The 21,248-nt window shown below is 41.3% G+C and overlaps 1 protein-coding gene across 3 annotated transcripts in view; it reads left to right on the top strand.

Moving 5' to 3' along the window:
• LOC308332315 (uncharacterized protein) overlaps positions 1–20,817 on the top strand; it is a 25,171-nt gene extending 4,354 nt beyond the window's left edge. For 2 of the 3 annotated variants that reach the window (XM_080788146.1, XM_080788145.1), the window contains exons 2-20: positions 312–557; positions 699–862; positions 4,130–4,310; positions 4,600–4,803; positions 5,194–5,341; positions 5,798–5,913; positions 6,721–6,877; positions 7,138–7,241; positions 7,328–7,402; positions 7,957–8,094; positions 8,900–8,977; positions 10,690–10,770; positions 11,010–12,927; positions 13,016–13,108; positions 13,208–13,282; positions 16,679–17,494; positions 17,590–17,682; positions 19,257–19,298; positions 19,975–20,817. In XM_080788146.1, coding sequence (XP_080644272.1) covers positions 363–557; positions 699–862; positions 4,130–4,310; positions 4,600–4,803; positions 5,194–5,341; positions 5,798–5,913; positions 6,721–6,877; positions 7,138–7,241; positions 7,328–7,402; positions 7,957–8,094; positions 8,900–8,977; positions 10,690–10,770; positions 11,010–12,927; positions 13,016–13,108; positions 13,208–13,282; positions 16,679–17,494; positions 17,590–17,682; positions 19,257–19,298; positions 19,975–20,186 — 4,890 coding nt within the window. In that variant the 5' untranslated portion in view covers positions 312–362 and the 3' untranslated portion in view covers positions 20,187–20,817. The remainder of the gene's footprint in view (positions 1–311; positions 558–698; positions 863–4,129; positions 4,311–4,599; positions 4,804–5,193; positions 5,342–5,797; positions 5,914–6,720; positions 6,878–7,137; positions 7,242–7,327; positions 7,403–7,956; positions 8,095–8,899; positions 8,978–10,689; positions 10,771–11,009; positions 12,928–13,015; positions 13,109–13,207; positions 13,283–16,678; positions 17,495–17,589; positions 17,683–19,256; positions 19,299–19,974) is intronic. The other variant, XM_080788147.1, reaches the window with a different exon arrangement.
• The last annotated feature ends 431 nt before the right edge of the window (positions 20,818–21,248 follow it).

The following is a 21,248-nucleotide window of genomic DNA, read 5'->3' as shown; positions in this document are numbered from 1 at the left end:
TGCAGTTTGGTACCTTGCATCATGGTTTCCTACATCAGTGTATGAATGTGTATGTGAATGGGTGAATGTAATGCACAATCTATGCAAAGTGCTTTGGATAGAAGCGCTATAAATACACAATTTTCCATCTCCCACACGGGAGAGCTGGGTTCAAATCTTGGATAGGACATGATGAAACTTGCGCATTGCAGCTTTAAATGCATATTGGCTTAATAGGTTAAGTTAAAATGTATTACCATTGATTGTTCTATTTATGTTTGTTGTGCAGTTTGTGACTGAGTTCGCTTTCCAAAATTGTCTCTCTTTCTTAGGTCTGCTTAAGCCTTATGATGGATGACGAGTGACGATCAGACTCAGCGTCTATGGAAGAGCAATCTGGGAACCCATTGGCAAAACAAAGGAAAAATGGCGCCCTCTTTATTCCTTTGAATTTGCGAGAGTCAACAGTCTGTCTCAAGAGAGTAATGGAAGAGGAGCCCAGCTGTGCTAGAACTAGTGCTCGGTCTAGTTCTAGTTCTACAGTAGGCATCAAAGATGAGCCTGACGATACTGCAGAGGTAGTTATAACTTATTAGTTAATACAAACTTATCTCTTCACAAGTAGCTTGATTATATTGTTCCTAACAAATATAATGATGGTACAAGTAATACAACCATGCAGTCCAGGTATGAGTGGTCTAAGTCAGTGTTATTGACAGGAGGGCCTGATGAGCAGCAGAAGAATGTCCTGCTCCCACTGCAAGAAACCCCTGGTGGAAGGCCGGACAGTTTACCAGGGAAAACGCTGCCCAGACCTCTTCTGCTCTGCTCCATGTCTTTCTGCAGCTAACTCACCCAAAAAGGAGTGCCACACCTGCTTTAAGTGAGTGCTTAGATAATTATTTTTTTAATTAATGTCAAGTTTGACACATCGGAGCACTTAGACATTCCTTTTTTCCCATTGTCTCCCCTTCTCCATCCCTCCCCCCACAGTTATCGTTGTCATATTTAGTTTTCCATGAAGTAAAAAAAAAAGCAATCCAAACCAAAAACATGTCTACATGATATCAGACTAAGGGCGCTTTCACACCCAAAGTTCGCTTAGAAGGTCCTGATCAAGGACCAAGGACCAAATATTTGCATTTTGATTTTGGTCCGTTTGGTGTTCACACTGGACTTTGTAAAGCGTACCAAATATGTAAACAAATGACACGTGGACATGTTAAGCGAACCAAATAATGAGGGAAAAAGAACATGAGGGGAAATCACTGTCTACAATTTTTGGGGCAACCTTCAGTCACACAGAGAGAGAAGAGAACAGCAACATGACAGCAACAACTTGCTATTGCATTCATTCTTATTAATTATTTTATTAGCCAAATAAGAGCAACAGATAAACAGGAGCAGTTTTGAACAATAATGTGCTTGCTGCTGATGCATACAATTCACGGAGACGTACAGCCTCCAAGGTATCCCCGATAAAAATGACTTTTCTTCCATGTGTGCACCTTGACCCGATTAGATATATGTTATTTCTGCGCATCAAATCGGCGGGCATTTCCATGTCATCTTATGGTTTAAACTTGAAGGTGGTCAGTTAGTAGGTTATTGAGCTTCAAGTCAGAACAGCTCCGCTGCAGCTAATTGAGTTGACCTAGTTTTACGTCTTTTGCTATAGTGATGTAATCAATTAATCATTTGTGATCCACCTGTGTATAGCTTATTTAACATTGGCCTTTTCTCTATATGTGCGGCCGTGCGCGACATGGATGATTTTAAATATTTCAAATTCTCTGTCTCTGCGTCTCTCCCATATAAATATATGGGTCTCTCCCCCTCAAGCTTACATCGTGTACCATACCGTACACCATTCCGTGTCGATAATTATACATCTGTTATTTTTGCGCATGTGAACCTCGTACGCTGCCATTACATTTGCGCTGCGCCTCGACATGCGTCTACTATTAAAATAAAATCAGACTGTCAGCTGTCATATGATGATCCCCGTAAAAAATACATGCTTTTATAACTAATTATTAATGCAGCCTCACAACTGCCGAAGCCCGACAGCTATTTTGGCTATCGTACTGTATTTGGTCCTCTATAAAGTCTGAATGCATTCACACCAGTAACGAACCGCACCGTGGTTCGTTTGGAAGCGAACCGAGTCCGGCCTTTTATAGCGGACCATGGTTCGTTTCTTTGATCCGCACCAGAGTTCGGATGCATGTTCACACCAACCGAACCAAAGGGGAAAGCGGACCATGGTTCGTTTTAAACGAACCAAACATGTCCGGTGTGAAAGCGCCCTAAGTATAAACAAGTGAGAGAGAGGAAAAGATACATAAAAAAGAAATAAGAAGACAGAAGTTATGTAGGTAATAATTTAATTGATATGCTCCTATTTTTAATATCTGGAATCTAGAGTTGCATCACCATGCTTGATGCGTTATTATGGATCCCATCGCAGTTCTAGGAAAGCCCCTCTGTGATTGGCCAGTAGTCGCTGTGATTGACAGTTCTCGTTTTTGCAACTATGCCTAAACCTAACCTCAGTAAAACTATGCCTAACCTAACCTCAGTAAAACTATGCCTAAACCTAACCTTAACCCTCACCGATTCAAAACTATGCCTGCCCGGGAGCCAATCAGACACATGGTAAGGCGGGTCTATCCCAGAACGTTGGTGGGATTCATAATCGTGCACCCTTGACAGCCCATACAGAAGGTCCTGCATACCACCTGTTTCGAAATTGCACATAATGCACAGCAGGAGGCAGCAGGACGTTGCGTTATTGAAAACGACAGAAAGTAACTGTCTCTGGTGGATTTTTGTGAAACAAAACCTTTGCAGATGGAAAGGATAATTGAAGCTTTCCATACAGCTGCAATGTTGATGAGTTTAATGTAATTTAATACAATCAGATAGGAGTTTTCTGTTTGGATGTATGGGCTGTCAAGGGTTGGTATTGCAACTCTAGATTCCAGATATAAAAAATAGGACCTACAGTCACATTCCCACCTAATACTTCGGTAGACTAAATGTGAATGGGTGGAGAAGTTGGGATTCTTGCATATTTCATCTGCTGCGGTTTGCCTTCACACTGCGCTTTATAACCACAGCAATTGGAAACGCATCAGGGACCTTATCAATGTGTTCAATTCATATAGCCTACACAGTGAAATCTATGGTGTTAAAATTATACTCATAACGTGCACGTGTCGTGCCACTGCCGTCAGGGACTGGATCTCTCTCTCTCTCTCTCCCCCCTCCGGAGTCCGCACGCACTGTTCCTTTGGGCATAGAGGCACAGCACTGAGCGTGCTGACAGACAAAGTCCCTACTCCCCACACAGTGACAGCACTCCATGTCTGTAGGCTACACTGTAGTGTTTTTATGCGTTTCCTTAAGCAATTGATTAATGTACTCGTCCTCATTTCGCACAGGGCTTCGGTCTTCTCATTCGACCACGTCTATCCACGGTAAAGGGACATCTTTGCGCTGCGTAAAATATCCGTCTCCGTCTCCGTCTCCAACTGTGTTTAGCTCCTCACCCGCCACATTGTTTTTCATTTTCTTTATTTGCTGCGGATTGCATTCACACCTGCACCGAATCGTAATCAAGTGCCATTGGAAGCGAAACGAAACCCCCATTTTTGGTCAGAGTAGAATGCGGTTCTTTGATGCGCATTAGGATTCGAATAAGGCTTCACACCTGCCAAACGAAGCACACTTTCCGACAATGTGCAGCAGGATTCGTTTTAATCGCAGTAAAGCTTTCTGGTGTGAAGGTCACCTGAGAGTTGCTTGCGGCTAGTTTTACTGCAGGGTCTTATCAGAGGTTGGTGTCCTGTCCTGCATAGCTGGGAATTGTATACCACATCGTTGACCATTCCCAAATATCCAAATTTGGTAATGGTGTGTGTGTGTGTGTGTGTGTGTGTTTGCAGATATCCACAATTGGATTCTGAGATGCGTCAAACATGTTTCTACAAGATCATTGCTAGGTTTTAGTGTTTGTTTAGGTTTTTGTTGTCATGGTTTGGGAATGAAAAACCAACACTGTCATGCTTCTCCGTGCTTAGATTTTCATTGGGATCTTGCCTTTCACTGCTCTCAAATTTGCTCTCCTGATCCCATGTTCTGTCAGGTTGATAGAGCGCCCGCAGGACTTGATCATAGCTCCTGTGGATGATAAAGGCACCACAAAGGCATTCTGCTGCAACACCTGCCTTTCCTCCTTCAACCACAAGAGGACCATCATCAATAAAATAGCCCTACAGCCACAAGCGTCACAGCCGCTCTGCAGCGTGTGCAACAGACGCTGCATTGTAAGGGAACACCGTACTAAACAATCATTGCACCATGAGGGAACATTGTACAAAACAGACACTTCATTTAGTGCTTTGTAGGATAACATTGTACATATACGTTTTTTGGGAGCTTTTAAAACGGTGTGCAGACTTCCTTCTTTTTCAGTTTATTTATTTTGTTCCGAGTTCTTTTTCAGTTTATTTATTTTGTTCGAGCACCCGTTGAATTTACTGGGATGTGTGTGTACCTCCTGACCACTATTGTATATTATAACACAAACCCACTGTTCCTATCTCTCCTCTGCAGAGCAAACATGAGGTACCTTTCAATGATGATGTCCACAAGATGTGCAGTGATGACTGCCTTGTACGCTTCCATACAGCTAACAACCTGACGGTGTCTTGCTGTGCGAACTGTGATTCCTACTGCTTGAACAACATGATCACCCTGAACCTGCATGATGACAACAAAACATTCTGCAGTGACGAATGTCTGACCACATTCAAACGGGTACAGAAAACTATTTGATTATGCAAAAATAATTGTGATTAGCTGAAATAATTTTGATTAACCCATTTTGTTTCAGTTTTCTGAAAAAGCTATGTTTCTATGTCAGTCGTTCTTCGATTAAAAAAAAATAGCAGACCTACAAGCTCGTAGCGCGCAAACCAAGCATCTGTCTGAACAGTATGCTATCAAAATGACGTACTTAATGTTTGTGGTAAAGATACATTTATCAAAATTTCATAAAACTACAGTTGAAAGTGCACTGAGGCTATACACTAAATAGTGATATGGATGATGGCACCAGCACTGGTCAAAGAGTCATAGTAAATTGATTACATGTACACTTTTCTGCAGGTCCTAATGTCTCCTCTCCTATTTAAAAAAATATTTCAGAGAATCAAGACGTCGAGTGCATGCACCATTTGCAAGACTTACATGCAGACATCAGATATGTTTGATGCTAAGAACGGCAGCAATGTTGCCCTCTTATGTAGCAGGAGCTGTGTGATGGTCTACAAGATCCAGGCAGCCAGTGTGTCAGGTACAGAGGACTCTCCTCTCCTGTGCTTCCCCACTTGCATTCTTATTCACATGCACTATACTATAGTGTCTATGTAACAAGCATTTAATGTAAACATGGCACTAGATATATAGTATATATGCATAGTTTCATTATATAGCTATTATAGATGATCAACTCTCCATCATTTCAATTCGGATACATTTTTATTTGGTATTTCTAAAGCCCTAACCACACCAGAGGGTCGCCATGCAACTCCTTGTAACATGCAACTACTTGCAACCATTATTCCCAATGGCAGTTGCAAGGTGTTGCAGCTGGTGTGGTTTGGGCCTTAGAATGTTAGCTACCTGTCAACATTCCACAACTGTCAATTAATTGGGAAATTATGGAATTGCTGATCTTTTACTCCCTGTTTTGATCCAAAAAGGTGCATGCACATTCATGTCTAAACCTACTAATGTTGTCTCTATACAGATGTCCCATTTCCATGTGACAACTGTGGTAATACCACATTACCAGCCTACCACGTGGCCCTGTCTAATGAAGCTATCAAAAACTTTTGCTCTCTACCCTGTGCCATGACTTTCCAGGTAACTTTAAATAAAAACTAATCTATGAACACATTTCATGCCATAAACGTATATTTACGTTCTATCAAATCCCACGCTTGTGTGCCATAGTCGTAAATATAAGTTTAACGCTTTATATCTATATGAAACGTCCTTGCTAAAAGTCTACTTTTAGCTCTGAGCCGGTGGCCTTGCTCAGCCCCGCCCGACCTGTGTTGTGCTCGCACAGCATTTACTTCTGTTTTAACGGCCAACTTTAAAGGCTTTTTTCTCTGAAACTAGGATAGTGTCCGTGGTGATGATCAGATCTGCGAGGTTCAGGGCTCATTTCTGATTTTTCACTGCATCGGGATTACAATATTAACGTTTCTGGAGAAAGATAGCTATCGCGAGCTAACGCCAGCATTATCAATTTTGCTTCATGCTTTTTAGCTAGCGAAAACGAAAGTGTGTCATGGGGCTCCCTGCATTCGCCCAGCAAAGTGTTAAGTCATAGTACTTGAAGGAGTAGTTTGTTTTTGTAGCATTACTTAATTTCTATATACAGTAGTCTATATTTATTATTTTTTGTTTATTTCCTCTCCATGGTTATAGAACCTTTATATTACACAGAAAAGTAGAAGTCTTATTTCTTGTTCAATTATAAATAAGGTAATTGGTACACAATTGTGGCTACATAGCTGTATAAATGTTATGATTTGTCTTTGTCACTGTAGCACTAGCACATAGTGGCACTGAGTGCTACTCTTGGTTATTGCACCCTCTGCAATACCTATCAGGACCCCCTGTCGAAGACCCCTGTCTTACTGTATGTTCTCTGTATTTTAGACCAACAGTCAGAAAGCTGTAGCAACGAACACCCCTACCTCCTCCTCCTCCTCCTCCTGCAAGATTATGAGGAACAAAGCCCTCCTCTGTAAACCAATGGTTCAGGATGTAGGGGTCTCCTGTACAACACAGGTTGTCAACAATGAGGCACAGACAGGTAACACGCACGCACACACGCACGCACACACACCACACCACACAAGACACAGACACACAACACCAATCAATCGTTTTTTTGAGTCCACATATTATCAACATATCACAGTCAGGAACATATCACAGTCAGGAACACCATTTGGTGTCCTCTTGACTGAATGTTACAGTGAAACAGTTACATGACCCCACCCTCTCACCAGCAAATGTTTATTTGTAAGTGTTATTATGTTAACAGCCCTATTTCTGTCTGTTCGCCCTCAGATGACAACTTCCCCAAGGTGATATATGTGCCTGTCCCAGTGCCTGTGTTTATACCAGTGCCTGGGGATCTATTCTTCTCAAAGCCTTTCAGTCTTCCTGTACAGGTATGTGTGCATGCATTACCCTTCAGTCCCTTCATCTACCTCACATTCATGTGTATGCATATTAATGTAAATGTATACATTTACAGGAAATCCCTGAAGAATCAAGATTGCCAAAAATGGACAATGGCCCTACTGCGTCATCCAGAGCAGGGAGTGATCAGGTACAGTAGGTTTGACTGCATTTCCTTTCCATGTTCTAATGTCTAGTCACGTACATATAATCTCAAATATTTGGCATCTGAGTAGTGCAAATTACTCGATTCCTTCACAGCGTCTCCAGCTTGGCTGGGCGCTCCAACAAACACGGGTGTGAGGGCGATCACTGACACTGTACTAGTGACTCCTACGTGTCTGTTCAGTAGGGAGCTGAACTGAGAGGCATCTGCTTGCATTATGCCGTCCCAGTGAAATTCCTCACTGGCAGTGGCAGGCGATGTCAAGTGTATTGACAGAGACACATGGTTGTCTACTCTACAACACCCTACCATAGACCAAACAATAGTGACAGGGACTACACACAAGTAAGAATTGGCATGCCGTTAGGCTATTAAATGGTCAATGCATTTTAGAAGGACACTCAAGACAGTGATACGGTATGAACATTGAATCTAACACAGCCGATTGCATATTAAAATGTAGCAACACATTTACTATGATAATACATGAAAGAACCTTAGAATGTGGGCTATTCCATAAAACGTGTTCATATTTCCAGTTTGACGTGACTGCATTCAACTCAGAAGAATCCTGTGGTGGAGACCCTCTATCTGACAGTGATTCTGAAAGCATCTCCCAAAACATTGCGGAGGAGATCTCTACACGGAATAAGCCTCTGCAAAAAGGAACTGAGAAAGTAAGTTTCAAGACTATTCCCCTTGCAAACCATGGATGTTATTAGGTGCTTGGGGTTGGGCATGCATGACAACACCTGTTTTTTATGAGAACAATAATGGCCAGCCCAGAACACACACACACTTCTTTGTTTTTTCATCCTCTAAAAGCATTGTACTGTGTGCTGACATTGACTGAGTGTGTGCTTGTTCTTTCACAACAGAACATGATCTGACACTGCGAATAGTCAAACTGCTTTAGGTCTTTAAAAGTTGAAACAGTTGCTATACTGCTCAACATGTGCAAGCATGCTAATTTAACTTAATAAACAGAAAAGACCTTTTCGGATACGTTGCCAACTTTATCCAATCAGGAGAGATTACCTATTATCAGCTTCAAATGTCTTCCTGTTCCAATTTTGTCCATTAATTTCTTTGTGTCGTCACTTCCAATTTAACTTTTTACGGAGCTATGCGTGTCCCTGGCTGGCTGGGTCCGTCTGTCCGAGCACGAAAATAATGTTTGGTTGGTTGGAACCGGGCTGGCAGTCTGAACTTATTGAGTGGTACTGTACTCGTGCTGTGCTGTGCTGTACTCAGTACTGTACTCAGTGATGATTTAGGCCATGTTATCATGAGCCAATAATCATAAAGATTAAAACAAAAAAAGGTTTTAAATACTTCACTGTATACACAATGAATTGAGAATATATGAAAGTTTCACCTTTTGAATTATATTACAGAAGAAAATTAACTTTTACAAAATATTCTAATTCATTGAGATGGAGCTGTATAATGACTTGAGTAATTTCTTGTTTCCTTTCTCAGGATCCCATGTCCAACCCAACAAACAGCAAATCCACGCCCCAAAAGAGGCCTAGGGGAAGGCCACCGAAGAGGAATAATGTCAGTACAAATAAATAATATATATTTTTTTGTGCTGTGCTGTGCTGTGCTGTGCTGTACTCAGTATTATACTGATGAGTTTAGGCCATGTTATCTGCCGTGTTGATCCACTGACAGTGAAAACTTAACAATGGTTTCAACACAGCCATCTTTTTAGAGTACATTGTGCTTCAGTATGTTGACAAGCTTCATGGAGATGCTAATTTTCCTTTCCAGCTCAATTTGGCACCTGCCCACAGAGCCAAAACTACTAGTAACTGGTGTACTGCCCATGGTATTACTGTGTTTTACTGACCAGCCTACTGGCCTGACCTGAACCCCACAGAGAATCTAGGTTGTATTGTCAAGAGGAAGGTGTGAGACATGAGACTGAACAATACAAATTAATTTACAGCTGTTATCAAAGCAAACCTGGGCTTCCATAACACCTCAACAGTGCCACAGGCTGATCACCTCCATGCCACACCCCATTGATGAAATAATTTGTTCAAAAGTAGCCCAAACCAAGTATTAACTGCATACATCATCATCATCATATCTGTGTGTCAGAAACACCGCCTGCACCAATCGCTCCCACTTTTCACACAGGCATTGACCATAATAATATGGAGGTCTTAACGAAGCCCTTCTTTCGATTTGACACATTAATGATTAATAATTAATTTATTAGTGAATTAAAAATGCGAAAACGCACCCGGGCGCAGTACCCCCCCCCCCCCATGGCCAGTGGCCACAAGTCACAAGTCGGCAAGTATTTGAGTTGTGCAAAGAGAACCAATAGGAACTGAAATTGGAACGATCCAGAGAATACATTGGAACGATCCAGAGAATAAATTGGAACGATCCTGTCTGTCTGTCTGTCACTGTAACTGCCATAGTTAACTGCCATAGTTTTAGAGACACCTGCATCACAGGCCACCGTTCTCATTGTTCTCACTGGCATGCTTCCTCTAGCTACCGTCGTAACACAACAAACAGTGGCCTATACAATTTGGCGCCGCAACACAACAGTGGCACACAGTACACAGCACAACACTTTCACCGTGGCACACACACACACACACACACACGGAGCCACAGCTTCACACGTTGCCTTCCGCCAGCACAGGTAAACAATCATTTTAATTTAATTTAATTTAATAATAAAAATACACGCAACGCACGTGTGTGTGTGTGTGTGTGTGTGTGTGTAGAGAATGAGATACATCATAGTTTACGGGTAATGAATGGGGGGGAGTTCCCCCATGTCCACCAAACAAACTCATTTACACTCTCACAGTTCAATTAACATTGCTTTTACAATAGTAATGGGGGTCTCATGTAACTCAGAGACAGCGTATACAATTGACCCATTTACACTCTCACATTTAACAGACATACAAAAAACACACACAAATATATTATACAAGTTAAAATGAAGAGCAATTAAATATATTTATGGGGGGGGGGCAATAGTCCATACAACGGGTAAGGACTAGTTAATATAATTTTCGAGACATTTCTCGTTTTTGATTTTCATGAGCTGTACGCCATAATCATAAAGATAAAAAAAAAAAAAAAGGTTTTAAACACTATGCACAATGAATTGAGAATATATGAAAGTTTCACTTTTTGAATTATATTACAGAAGAAAATGAACTTTTACAAAATATTCTAATTCATTGAGATGGAGCTGTATAATGACTTGAGACATTTATTGTTTCCTTTCTCAGGATCCCATGTCCAACTCACCCCCCAGGAGCAAATCCACGCCCCAAAAGAGGCCTAGGGGAAGGCCACCGAAGAGGAATAATGTCAGTACAAATAAATAATATATATCCAATATAAAGCGTATCTGCACACTTGACTCCCATTTGCAAATGTAATCCAGTTAGTGACATTATTTGTTCTTACGCTTCAGACTAGCCTTCTTTTTTTTTTTTACTGTGGGAGTTGTGCAAAATTAGATATATCATTATCTATCAAAGCTATAATTTTAATTTTCTGTTCTTGGATGTGTGTGATACATTTGTTGTCTTGTTCATATTTCCAGCCAGAGGACACAACTGCTCCCATCTCTGAAGAATCCTGCTCTGAAGAGTCAGAGTTTATACCTGACGGTGAACCAGAACCATGCAATGATTCTGACAGCAGCAGCAGTTTACCTGCTATTAACAAGCAGAGGCGTTCCCGTTTGAGAAAGTCGACTATTAACAAGCGGCTTCCTTCTATGAGGAAAGAAGTCACTGAGTCTGTTGCGGAGAATATATTGACAGAGAAGAACATTGTGCCACAAGAACAAGAGACTTACACCAACAAAAACTACTGTTATGTTTGTGGGAAAGCACAATGTAAACTAGCTCGCCACCTCGAAAAGATTCATAAAAAGACAGAGCCAGATGTCGCTAAAGCGTTCTCATTCCGTAAGAATTCGAAGGAAAGGAGGAAGTTAATTGAGATTTTACGAAACAGAGGAAATTACAAACACAATCAAGAGGTTTGGCAGAAGCAAAGTGGAATGCTAAAGTTGAGAAGAAAACACAAATGCAATGGAAAACCCCAGAGACCCCATGCGACCTGTCCATATTGTAAAGCCATTTATGTCCGCCGTACGCTGTGGAAGCATATGCGTAACTGCATTTATAAGACTGACGACGAAGTCACTAAGACTGGTCGTAATAGTGCTATAGGTTTTGCCGTTATTGCTCAATCAACATTGAGCAGCCAATATTCCCCTGAGACGCTGAAGCTCCTTGGATCAATGAGACAAGATGAAGTTGCAGTTGCTATTCAAAATGATGTCCATATATTAGAACTGGCTCAGGCCCTCTGTGCCAAGCATGCTAATGATCCCAACAAAACTGCCCCACAGTACATCAGGGCAATACTCAGAGCATTGGGTAGACTTGCGTTAACCATGAAGAAGAAGGAATCATTATTTTCCATCAAGGATGCTGTAAAACCTAACGCTGTTGACAAACTTATTGAGACTATGAAAGAGGTTTCAGGTTTCAATGAACAGAGCCAGTCTTATCAGAAACCAAGTCTTGCATTCCAATTGGAGCGCGGACTTATGAAGATAAGTGACATTATCCTCAGTAGGAACAAAGCAGCTGATGATGAGCAGGCCGTAGAGGAGGTACAGACATTTCAGCAGGTTTTCTCGTCCAAATGGGCAGAACATGCTCCCCAACAAGATACTCTTCCTACTCAGGTCATCAAACCATTGACTATTCCATTCACACACGATGTACAGCTTCTGTACAAGTACCTACAAAAGAAAGCAGCCGAGGCGATTGAAAACCTGAAGAAAGAGGACTCCCCAAATACATACGCTATACTCGCAAAAGTGACACTCGCACAAATAAGCATCGTCAACAAATTGCATACAAGTGAAATTTCTAAAATGACTATCGAGTCTTTCATGGGAAGGGACCAGGCTGATGACCACACGGACACAGCTTGTTTGTTGTCAGAGTTAAAGCAAAAGCTGTGCACACACTTCAGCAAGGTAGTCATGACATGCAGCAGATTTGGCAGAAAGGTTACTGCTTTGTTAACCCCTGATGCTTGCAGTGCAGTGATGCTGCTTTTAAAGAAAAGAATTGCATGTGATGTTTTTGAGAGTAACCCCTTTGTATTTGCTAGGCCAAGAGGTGATAAACCTTACAGAGGACAGGATAGTATTAGGACTTATGCAAGTGAGTGCGGTGCGCAGAGACCAGAGTTACTCAGGTCAAGATACTTTCGAAAGCACGTTGGAACACTTTTTCACATTCTCAACTTCCAAAATAACGAGCTTCGTCACCTTGGCACCTATTTTGAATGTGACATCCGAGCCGACAGAGACTTCTATCAGCTGCCAGAAGCAGTTTTAGAAATGGCAAAACTCTCAAAACTAGTACAAGCAGTGGAACTAGGACATCTTGGGGAATTCAAAGGAAAATCTCTAGATGAGATTGAAATTGATGGTATGTGAGCAATTTAATGTATTATGATTGACTCTAAACCTACTGTGTGCACTGTTGTGAGAGCATGTTACTTTGCTTTTCTCTCAAGATGAAATAGAACCAGATATGGCTCGGAACATTGCAGACAATAGTGGTGATGAGGGAGAGGATGAAGAATCGGATCATCCCCTTCAGCTAAAGGGTATGCAATAAACATCAACATTTTTCAATAATTGATAGAACAAGTGTCAACCACACTTGCGGTGGAAAGGTGTTACTTTTAACCCAATGTTACCCGTAGGAAAAAGAACAAGGACGGACCCGACACAAGCTGAGCCAACCGCTTCCCCACAGGAGGAGCCCAGCACTTCCACAGGTATATACACACACACACACACACACACACTTATATTATTTTCTTCTTTTAAAGTTTTAATCAATCGTTGGAATTGCCCTTGGAGACACTTTGACCATGTATGATTGGAACTTTCTTTTCTACATTATCCACTTGAACCTTTGCTATTCTGGGAGGAACATCCGCCGACAATGGCAAATCTACATGCTTTTTGTTAATATAATTTTTATCCCACGATTTTGCAACCCAGTGTTTTCACTCAGTGCCAATTATCTAATGTAATCCTGGGCGCTACACTTCCTCTGCCAACCCTTTCGCCAACCCCACCTTGGGTATGGGCACTGATGACGCAGAGGAGGGAACACGCCCCCAGCACTCACAGCGTCCCCAGCGGAAATAGAACCCAGGACCTTCTAGCTGTGAGGCGACAGCACTACCGACTGTGCCACCGTGCCCCGCAAATCTACATGCTCACAAAGTGTAGATTGGCTATTTTCAGGAACAAGATTTGGTGTAGAGGCGAAAAGAGCTGACCCAAGTACAGAGCCAAAGGCGGAGTTTACCACATATCGAGAGTTTAAGTGGTTAAATGTCTGAAATTACACATTACCATGAATCCAACATATTAATAGTAAAAATTATGTGTTAACAAATGAAAAAACAAACAAAATGCTGATGATGGTGATGGTGCTGTCAAACAAGTCTATGGAGCCATCTGTGAAATCTATGAAAGTTTAATATCCAACAATATTTATACATAATATGGCCCTCATTTATCAAAGCGGCGTAAGCCAAAATATGGGTGCACGCCGGAATTAACGCAATTTTCGGCATTTCGCAAAATCTTGAACTTGAACATGAGCCAGGACAAAAATCACGTCAGGTCGGGAGCTGTCGTAGGCTGTTTTTCTGTCGTAGAAAAGCGGAGCAGCTGATTGGCTGTCACAGGCATCTAAACATATGTATTCACTCCTAAAATGTTAATATAGAACTGTAATATGTATGTAAAAAGATTTCCAACTACATTACATACAAGCAATATAAATCAATATAACATGTTTACAATGTACAAGTTTATGCTTAATCAAACAGTGAACACTTTACTGGCCTTGTTATATGCAAGCTCACTTGTGAGATGATTCGGGAGAGCAGCGTGACATCAGATGCCTATAATCCCCAGTGACAATGACGAGCATATAGCTTGCCTATTTGCAACTGTAGGCTATAGGGCCAGTGCATAGGGAGGAGTTTCACTCAGAACGGGTTATTCTGGTTGCCATTTTTCTGCCTACCAGTAGGCTAGTAGGCTATAGTAGTAGGCTGCTAGGCTATATTTTCCAGCCTCACTGTGGAGACATATATACCATTGTAGATGTATGGTTTGGGGTGTCAAAAAAGATGACAAAATAATATTACCTTGATCCACAACAGTAATGGGTCTGCCTTGTCCGTTTTTATACTCTAACTTGTCCATTCTACCGTGGGCCGTCAGAGTTATGCTTCCATTGTAGCCTTGTAGTGCGTTGACTGTCGGCGATATCAAATAATTAAATACACGCTGTATGGTTTCTTTGATTTGGGTCAGCTGACAAAATAACATAACCTTCAGCAACATTCCCAAACACATGTATGCTCTGCTCTCTACCTGTCCTCAAACGAGCATGACAGTGCAATCAAAATAATAATGGTCAGATCGCATACAGACAGATTATTTATTTACTGCGGAGAGAACACATGTTTGACTGGTCACTCGTCTCTCTCGTGGTGTTCCCCCCCCCCTCCCTGGTTCCGTAAGGATCTGTCCACATGTCTTCTCGTCAAGTAAGATGTAAACATTGAGAACTGTTTTGACGTGAGGGGAGGGGAGGCGGCTATCAGATCAGAACACCCAAACATTTTCGCGAATAATAATACCACCATCGATCCAGAGTAGAAGAGTTGTGACAAGTCAAAGATAGTAGAGAGATGGAAGATGGTGTACTGCAGTGACAGTGTACACACCAGCGTCACTGACAAGAAAACTTACGAACTACAGACTGGCAGCCAAGTAGCCTAGCATCCTACTAGCCCATATAGAGCGTCGCAGTCCCGCCCCCTACCAGGGCCCAGGAAATGATTCTCCGTTCATTTTCCTCATAGACATTTCAAAAAGTATTTATTTAAAGACGTTTACACCGCGGACAAAGCCAACTCTTGTCATGACAAATCATGACAACAAACACAGTTTTTTGGGCCGAACAAATAATTATAAAGAAGAAAAAAACGGCAGGTTACAGGTTTTTGTTGTTTTTCTTTCTTTGTAATTATTTGTTTGGTCCAAAATATTGTGAGTTGTCACGACTCGAGTTGGCTTTGTCCGTGGCGTAACCGTCTTTAAATAAATACCATTTGAAATGTCTATGGGAAAAATGCATTGGGAATAATTTCCTGGGCCTGGCGTCGTCATGAAAGGGGGTGGGACTGCGACGCTCTATATAGGTGTAAGGGGCTTAATCATTCACCTATTTAAATAAGTGCTTTTTTTTTAAACTGCCTCCCCCTGGGAGATAAAAAATATATAAAAAAATAAAAAATAAATAAGTGGCAAAGTGCTTTAACAGTCATTCAGATAAACGGCAGATCTGGTCATCTGGGTCAGGGTGAAACAGCGACACCAGCACATACCAGCCTTCATCCATATGTTTATGATTCACTCCATAAACGTTGATTATGGAGGCGGGCAGCAAGGCAAGTGGGGGGAACTTTTTTATTGGCTTTTTCCATCATGTAACTATGGTTTACATACTTGTTTGGTCGTATTGCAGTTGTTCATGTCGCAAAAACGAGGGCGAGGCTTGATTTTATAGGGCGTGCCAGATTGATTTCAGCCGTCACATTTATTACTGCTAGGAATGAAATTAAGGAAGGATCAGCTGTTTGGGATCACTTCATAAATGTCATGCCGACGTGAGTGTGCTCCAAAACCTAGGCTCGAATTTGGGGCAGATTTTACACTCCATTGATAAATGAGGGCCTATGTGTAGCAGGGGTTCCTGCTTCATCCGACTCAGCTAATGAGTTCTTGGCTTGAAAAATATTGAAGACCCCTGATGTAGACCCTGTCCCTGCCCCCAACTCATCTGCCAAATTGGAGGCCACGCTGTGACAAAATAGAAAATGCCAGTGATTACAAAGTGCTCTTATCGCCCCTGAAATGAAATGCTAGAGAGCAATTACTAACCTGAGCGCTTATTACAATGCCATGTATTTTTCATAGCGTCTAAAGCAGTAGTTTTCAAAGTTCTTAATGTGAAGGATCCCCAAATTGATATGTATTGGAAAAATATTCCAACCTTTCTTTAAAATAGCCAATTTACAAGCTCACACATAAAGCACATGGACAAATAAAGGAGTTTTTTTTCTTCTGCCTTTTTCTAGGACAAGCAAAACACGTACAAGCACTGGATGCTCCCGAAGTTGTTCTTTCTACTCAGCTCAACAAACGACCACTGACCGTTCCATTCACACATGATGTACAGCTTCTGTACCAGTACCTACAAAAGAAAGCAGCGGATGCGCTTGAAAGTCTGAAGAGAGAAGACTCCCAACAGACATACTCAGAACTTGCTAAAGTGACACTCGCACAAATAATGATCTTCAACAAATTGCATACAAGTGAAGTTTCTGAAATGACCATCAAGAATTTCATGGAAAGGACCTGGGCTGATACAGACACAGCTTTTGTCCTGTCAGAGTTTGAGCAAAAGCTGTGCACACACTTCAGCAGGATAGTCATTACTTGCAAAAGTGGCAGCAAAGTTGCCGTTTTGTTAAACCCTGACATTGACACTGCAGTGATGCTGCTTGTAAAGAAAAGAGTTACATGTGGTGTTTCTGTGAGCAACCAGTTATTATTTCTTCCACCAATGGGCCATGGCAGACGCTATGGGTACAATGGACAGAACTGTATTAAGACGTTTGCAAGAGAGTGCAGTGCACTCAGTCCAGAGTGTCTCAGGTCTAGATACTTTCGTAAGCACGTTGGAACACTTTTTCACATTTTCAACCTCAAAAACTACGAGCTTTGCAAACTTGCCACTTTATTGGGCTGTTACATCCGACCTGACAGAGACTTCTATCAGCTGCCAGAGGCAGCTTTAGAAATGTCAAAAATCTCAAAGCTAGTACAAGAAATGGAGGAAGGTCATCTTTGGAATTTCCAAGGAAAATCACTGGAAGAGCTTGAAATTGATGGTATGTGAGAAAGTTAATGAATTATCTATTCTAAACGTATTGTGTGCATGTTTGCGATAGACACAGTAACATACGTGTGTGACTTTTCTTTCAAGATGAAATGGAACCGGATCTGGCTTGGGACACTGCAAACAATTGTGATGACGAGGGAGAGGATGAAGAATCAGTTCATCCTGTTCAAATAAAGGGTATGCAGTGAGCACAATATTGTAGCATGTTGTAGAAATCTAAATTAAACGAGTGATATCAGCAACAGCAAGATCATTTCTGTTTCCCCTGCTTCCGGCTACTTTCGGCTAGCCTCCCGTAGCCAGACTAATACCTAAATCTGCCTGGGGCAGTCTGGCTACGCATGGCTAGGTTCCGGGACCCTAGCCTGGCCCAGCCTGTGCGGTTTCTGGTCTAGAGGGGCGGGTGCCAGGCAGCGAGTACAAGGCAGGATCCTATTGGTGCTGGTGTGTCCACGGCGATAGATCCTATTGGTTCACCTATCGGTGTGCCCGCCTCCCTTCCCCAGTAGAAAACCAATAGCACAGACCTAACCAAATTTGGAGCGATGCGCTTCTGCACTGTTATTGGTTAGCAAAATAGAAGGCAGTGGGCTTCCTATGCCAGATCTTCAATGTGTTTCCCCAGACTTTCATTTATGAGCCAAAATTCCGAATGCGAACGGAATTAAAAGCCTGTGTACCAAGGCTACCGGCGGTCCGGCACCTTTTCTCAGACCACACCCCATCTTCCAACTCTGCCTTTTGTAATCTCAGCCATAAATACACTGGTAAAGTTTTGTGACAAAACCTGTCCACAGACATACCACACAAAACAGTCTCACAAAAACCTTACCAGCCAAGCTTTCACCCCTTGTAATAAATGGCATAGACCAGTGTTTCCCAAACGGTGGGACAGGATCCATTTTTGGGTTGCAAGTATTATTTATTTCCCACAAATCTTAATTTTGTAACAAAAATCAATGACGTAATGGGGGACAATATGATGTAAATTTTTCCTTCATTGTCAATGGCATTTTTAAAACAAACATTGAACTAAAAACAAACATTAAACCTGTATATAGGAGCCTCAAAAACAGTTCTTGCAGCTTTAATATTTTGAGTCATAAATTGTTCTAATGTACTTCTTGGCTTCAATCTCAAATACAATGAAAGGAATTTCATTGGAATTACTACATTTTGATTCATGTATATGAAGTTTAGCTACAATAATTGTCTAATTATGTACACCTTATGAGGGGTGCTAGCCCCTCCTATGCCCAGCTTTCCGTGTTTGTGTAAACACAAACATTGAAGACAAAAGTGAGGACAGAAAAGTGAAGACACAAATTGTGATTGGCCAGAATTACATTTGTGATGATTTGATTGGCTGAGCACGAAATGAGATGTATATGATGATTGTATGACGATAAGAGCGCCCCTCACTTCACACAGGTGTGATTTTGTCTACTATTATCATTGGAGCCTACATAGTAAATACATACATACTTTTTGTCAGTAAAGACAAAAGTCAGAGAAAAGGACTTTGTTTGTTGTTTGTTTATATTAGCTAAGTTAGAATCCACATCGATATCATTGGTAGGCAGGTTTATGAACTGTCCACAGCCCAACAATGAGAAACGGAGTGAGTTGATGAAAATTGTGACAGCTTATAGGAGGACCAATTATATGAAGATACGGTACAGTATGATGTATCACAGTATCTATCCAAAGACATGTAACTTATAACATCCCTTTTTCTTGTAATGTTCTAGCAAAACGGAGAGTAACACTGGATGAGGTCACCAGCTCCAGAGGTAATGTATCGGAAACAAATACCATAGATTTAGCTTTTACTATTATTTAACAGAGTACTACCATATTTTGCAATTCTGAATCAACAGTTAATGTCTTGAATTATTCACTCCTGACAATGGCCTTGGTTTATTTCAGACATTTATATCTACAAATAGTTAAAGCTTCAATATGTAACTTTCATGTCCTACCCGGGGACTCAAACCCGGGTCCCCCACACAACGTCCAAAATGTTTACTATTGAGCTATCGTGGAGAGCACAGGAAGGCAAATTATTTCCATTTGTCAAGCAGCAGTGGTCGGGGGCATGGTGGCGCAGTCGGTAGTGCTGTTGCCTCACAGCTAGAAGGTCCTGGGTTCTCTCCTCCGCGTCATCAGTGCCCATATCCTAGGTGGGGTTGGGCAAAAGGGCCTTTCTGTGTGGAGTTGCTATCTTTGCCCTCATTTAGCATTCCAGGACCTATTAATTGTGCCAATATTCAAGCCCTCATTAATATGCCAATATGATACGGCCCTAGCATCAACAAAGCCAAAATCGGCATGCCCCCAAAAAACATGCATTTTGCAGATGCATGACAATTTGAAATTCTGATCATTATTATGAATCTGAATTAGTAAGAAATATTTCTAGGGGGAATATTTTAAGCTAAGGTAATTTGTATTTTTGTATTTGTGCAGATGTCAAGCAGAAGAAAACGAAATGGACAGATCAGGAAGTGAATGCTATAATGAAGCACTTCAAAGTACACATTTCCAAGGGTAAACTTGCATCAGTAACTGAGAGCAGACAGTGTAGAGATGCTGAATATGCTATTCTGAAAGGTAGAACTGTGCAAAATATAAGAGATTTTGTGAGGAACAGGGGCATTATGCTCAAAAGGTCAAAGTGAGGTTTATGGATGGATCTGTTATAAATACCAGCCTTTTTGTTAAAATCATACATGGTTATTGGTTATGTTAGTTATGTTAGTTGCATTCCTACACCGGTCTAACAAAAAAAAAATATTTGAGAAGAAGAGGAATACCACTGTACCTGAGCCGAATCAAGGCAGGATCGGTGCGTCACAGGAGCAGGACACAACAGTGGAGAAGGAGACACTGGAGCAGCTCAGACATTTAAGCTTTTATTAGTAAAGGTGCTAGGACAGTTATGTGATGTAAAAATGTAATTATCAGGATATTGTTCAGCCTCAACTTAACCCTAACATGGGGTGTGACGTGAAGTGTTGCATAAAAATAGATGTGCCATTTTCTGTGTGCTATACCCATATGACATGATTGACATCAAGCAGTGGGGGTTATCGGGATTGAGTTGTACAGGTTTGGGAGGTAAGAATAACACTTCACAATTTTAAGTAATGTACATTGAACATTTTAGTTATATCATGTCACAGGTTTACTGTATGCATCTTGAAAAAGAAAACAAGGTTGTGATTTTGTAAATCCAAATTAAGTTCTTATTTTATATGGATCTGTGTCATTTTCTATTTTAATCTGTCTTGTTTTGTGAATTAAAATGTTACGGGCAATTTGTCTTTTAATCTTTAATATGCTTCAGGCCTGCTATTAATGAGACTGGAGATTTCAGGTGTGGAGGTTTTGCCACATACCGTACTTCCCTATGTAGCAGTAGTGTTCCTAGATCCTGGCTAGTTGGCTTAGCCCTGACCGTTATTTGGATTTTTAATTTTTAATTGGGTAGATTAGTATTGAATTGAATTGAATTGAATTGAGTAGATTAGTATTGCTTGATGAAGATAATACTAATGCTGAATTGTAGCTAAGCCCATCGTCATGCACCCCTCAAATACCATGCAACACATTTGATGCTAAACATTGTGTTTGCATGTAGTTTGTATTGTGGGTATGAATTGGTGTCAACTTTTGAGTATCTAACATCTATCGTGATTAATGGATCGGTACAATGTCTCCAGCCATGGTGAGACTATACG

Source organism: Protomyctophum bolini (genome assembly GCF_963924005.1).
Source record: "Protomyctophum bolini genome assembly, chromosome: 17".
In the NCBI taxonomy this organism is placed as follows: Eukaryota; Metazoa; Chordata; class Actinopteri; order Myctophiformes; family Myctophidae; genus Protomyctophum; species Protomyctophum bolini.
Note: the sequence above shows the minus strand (reverse complement) of the source record. Positions and strands in the feature narration are given on the sequence as shown.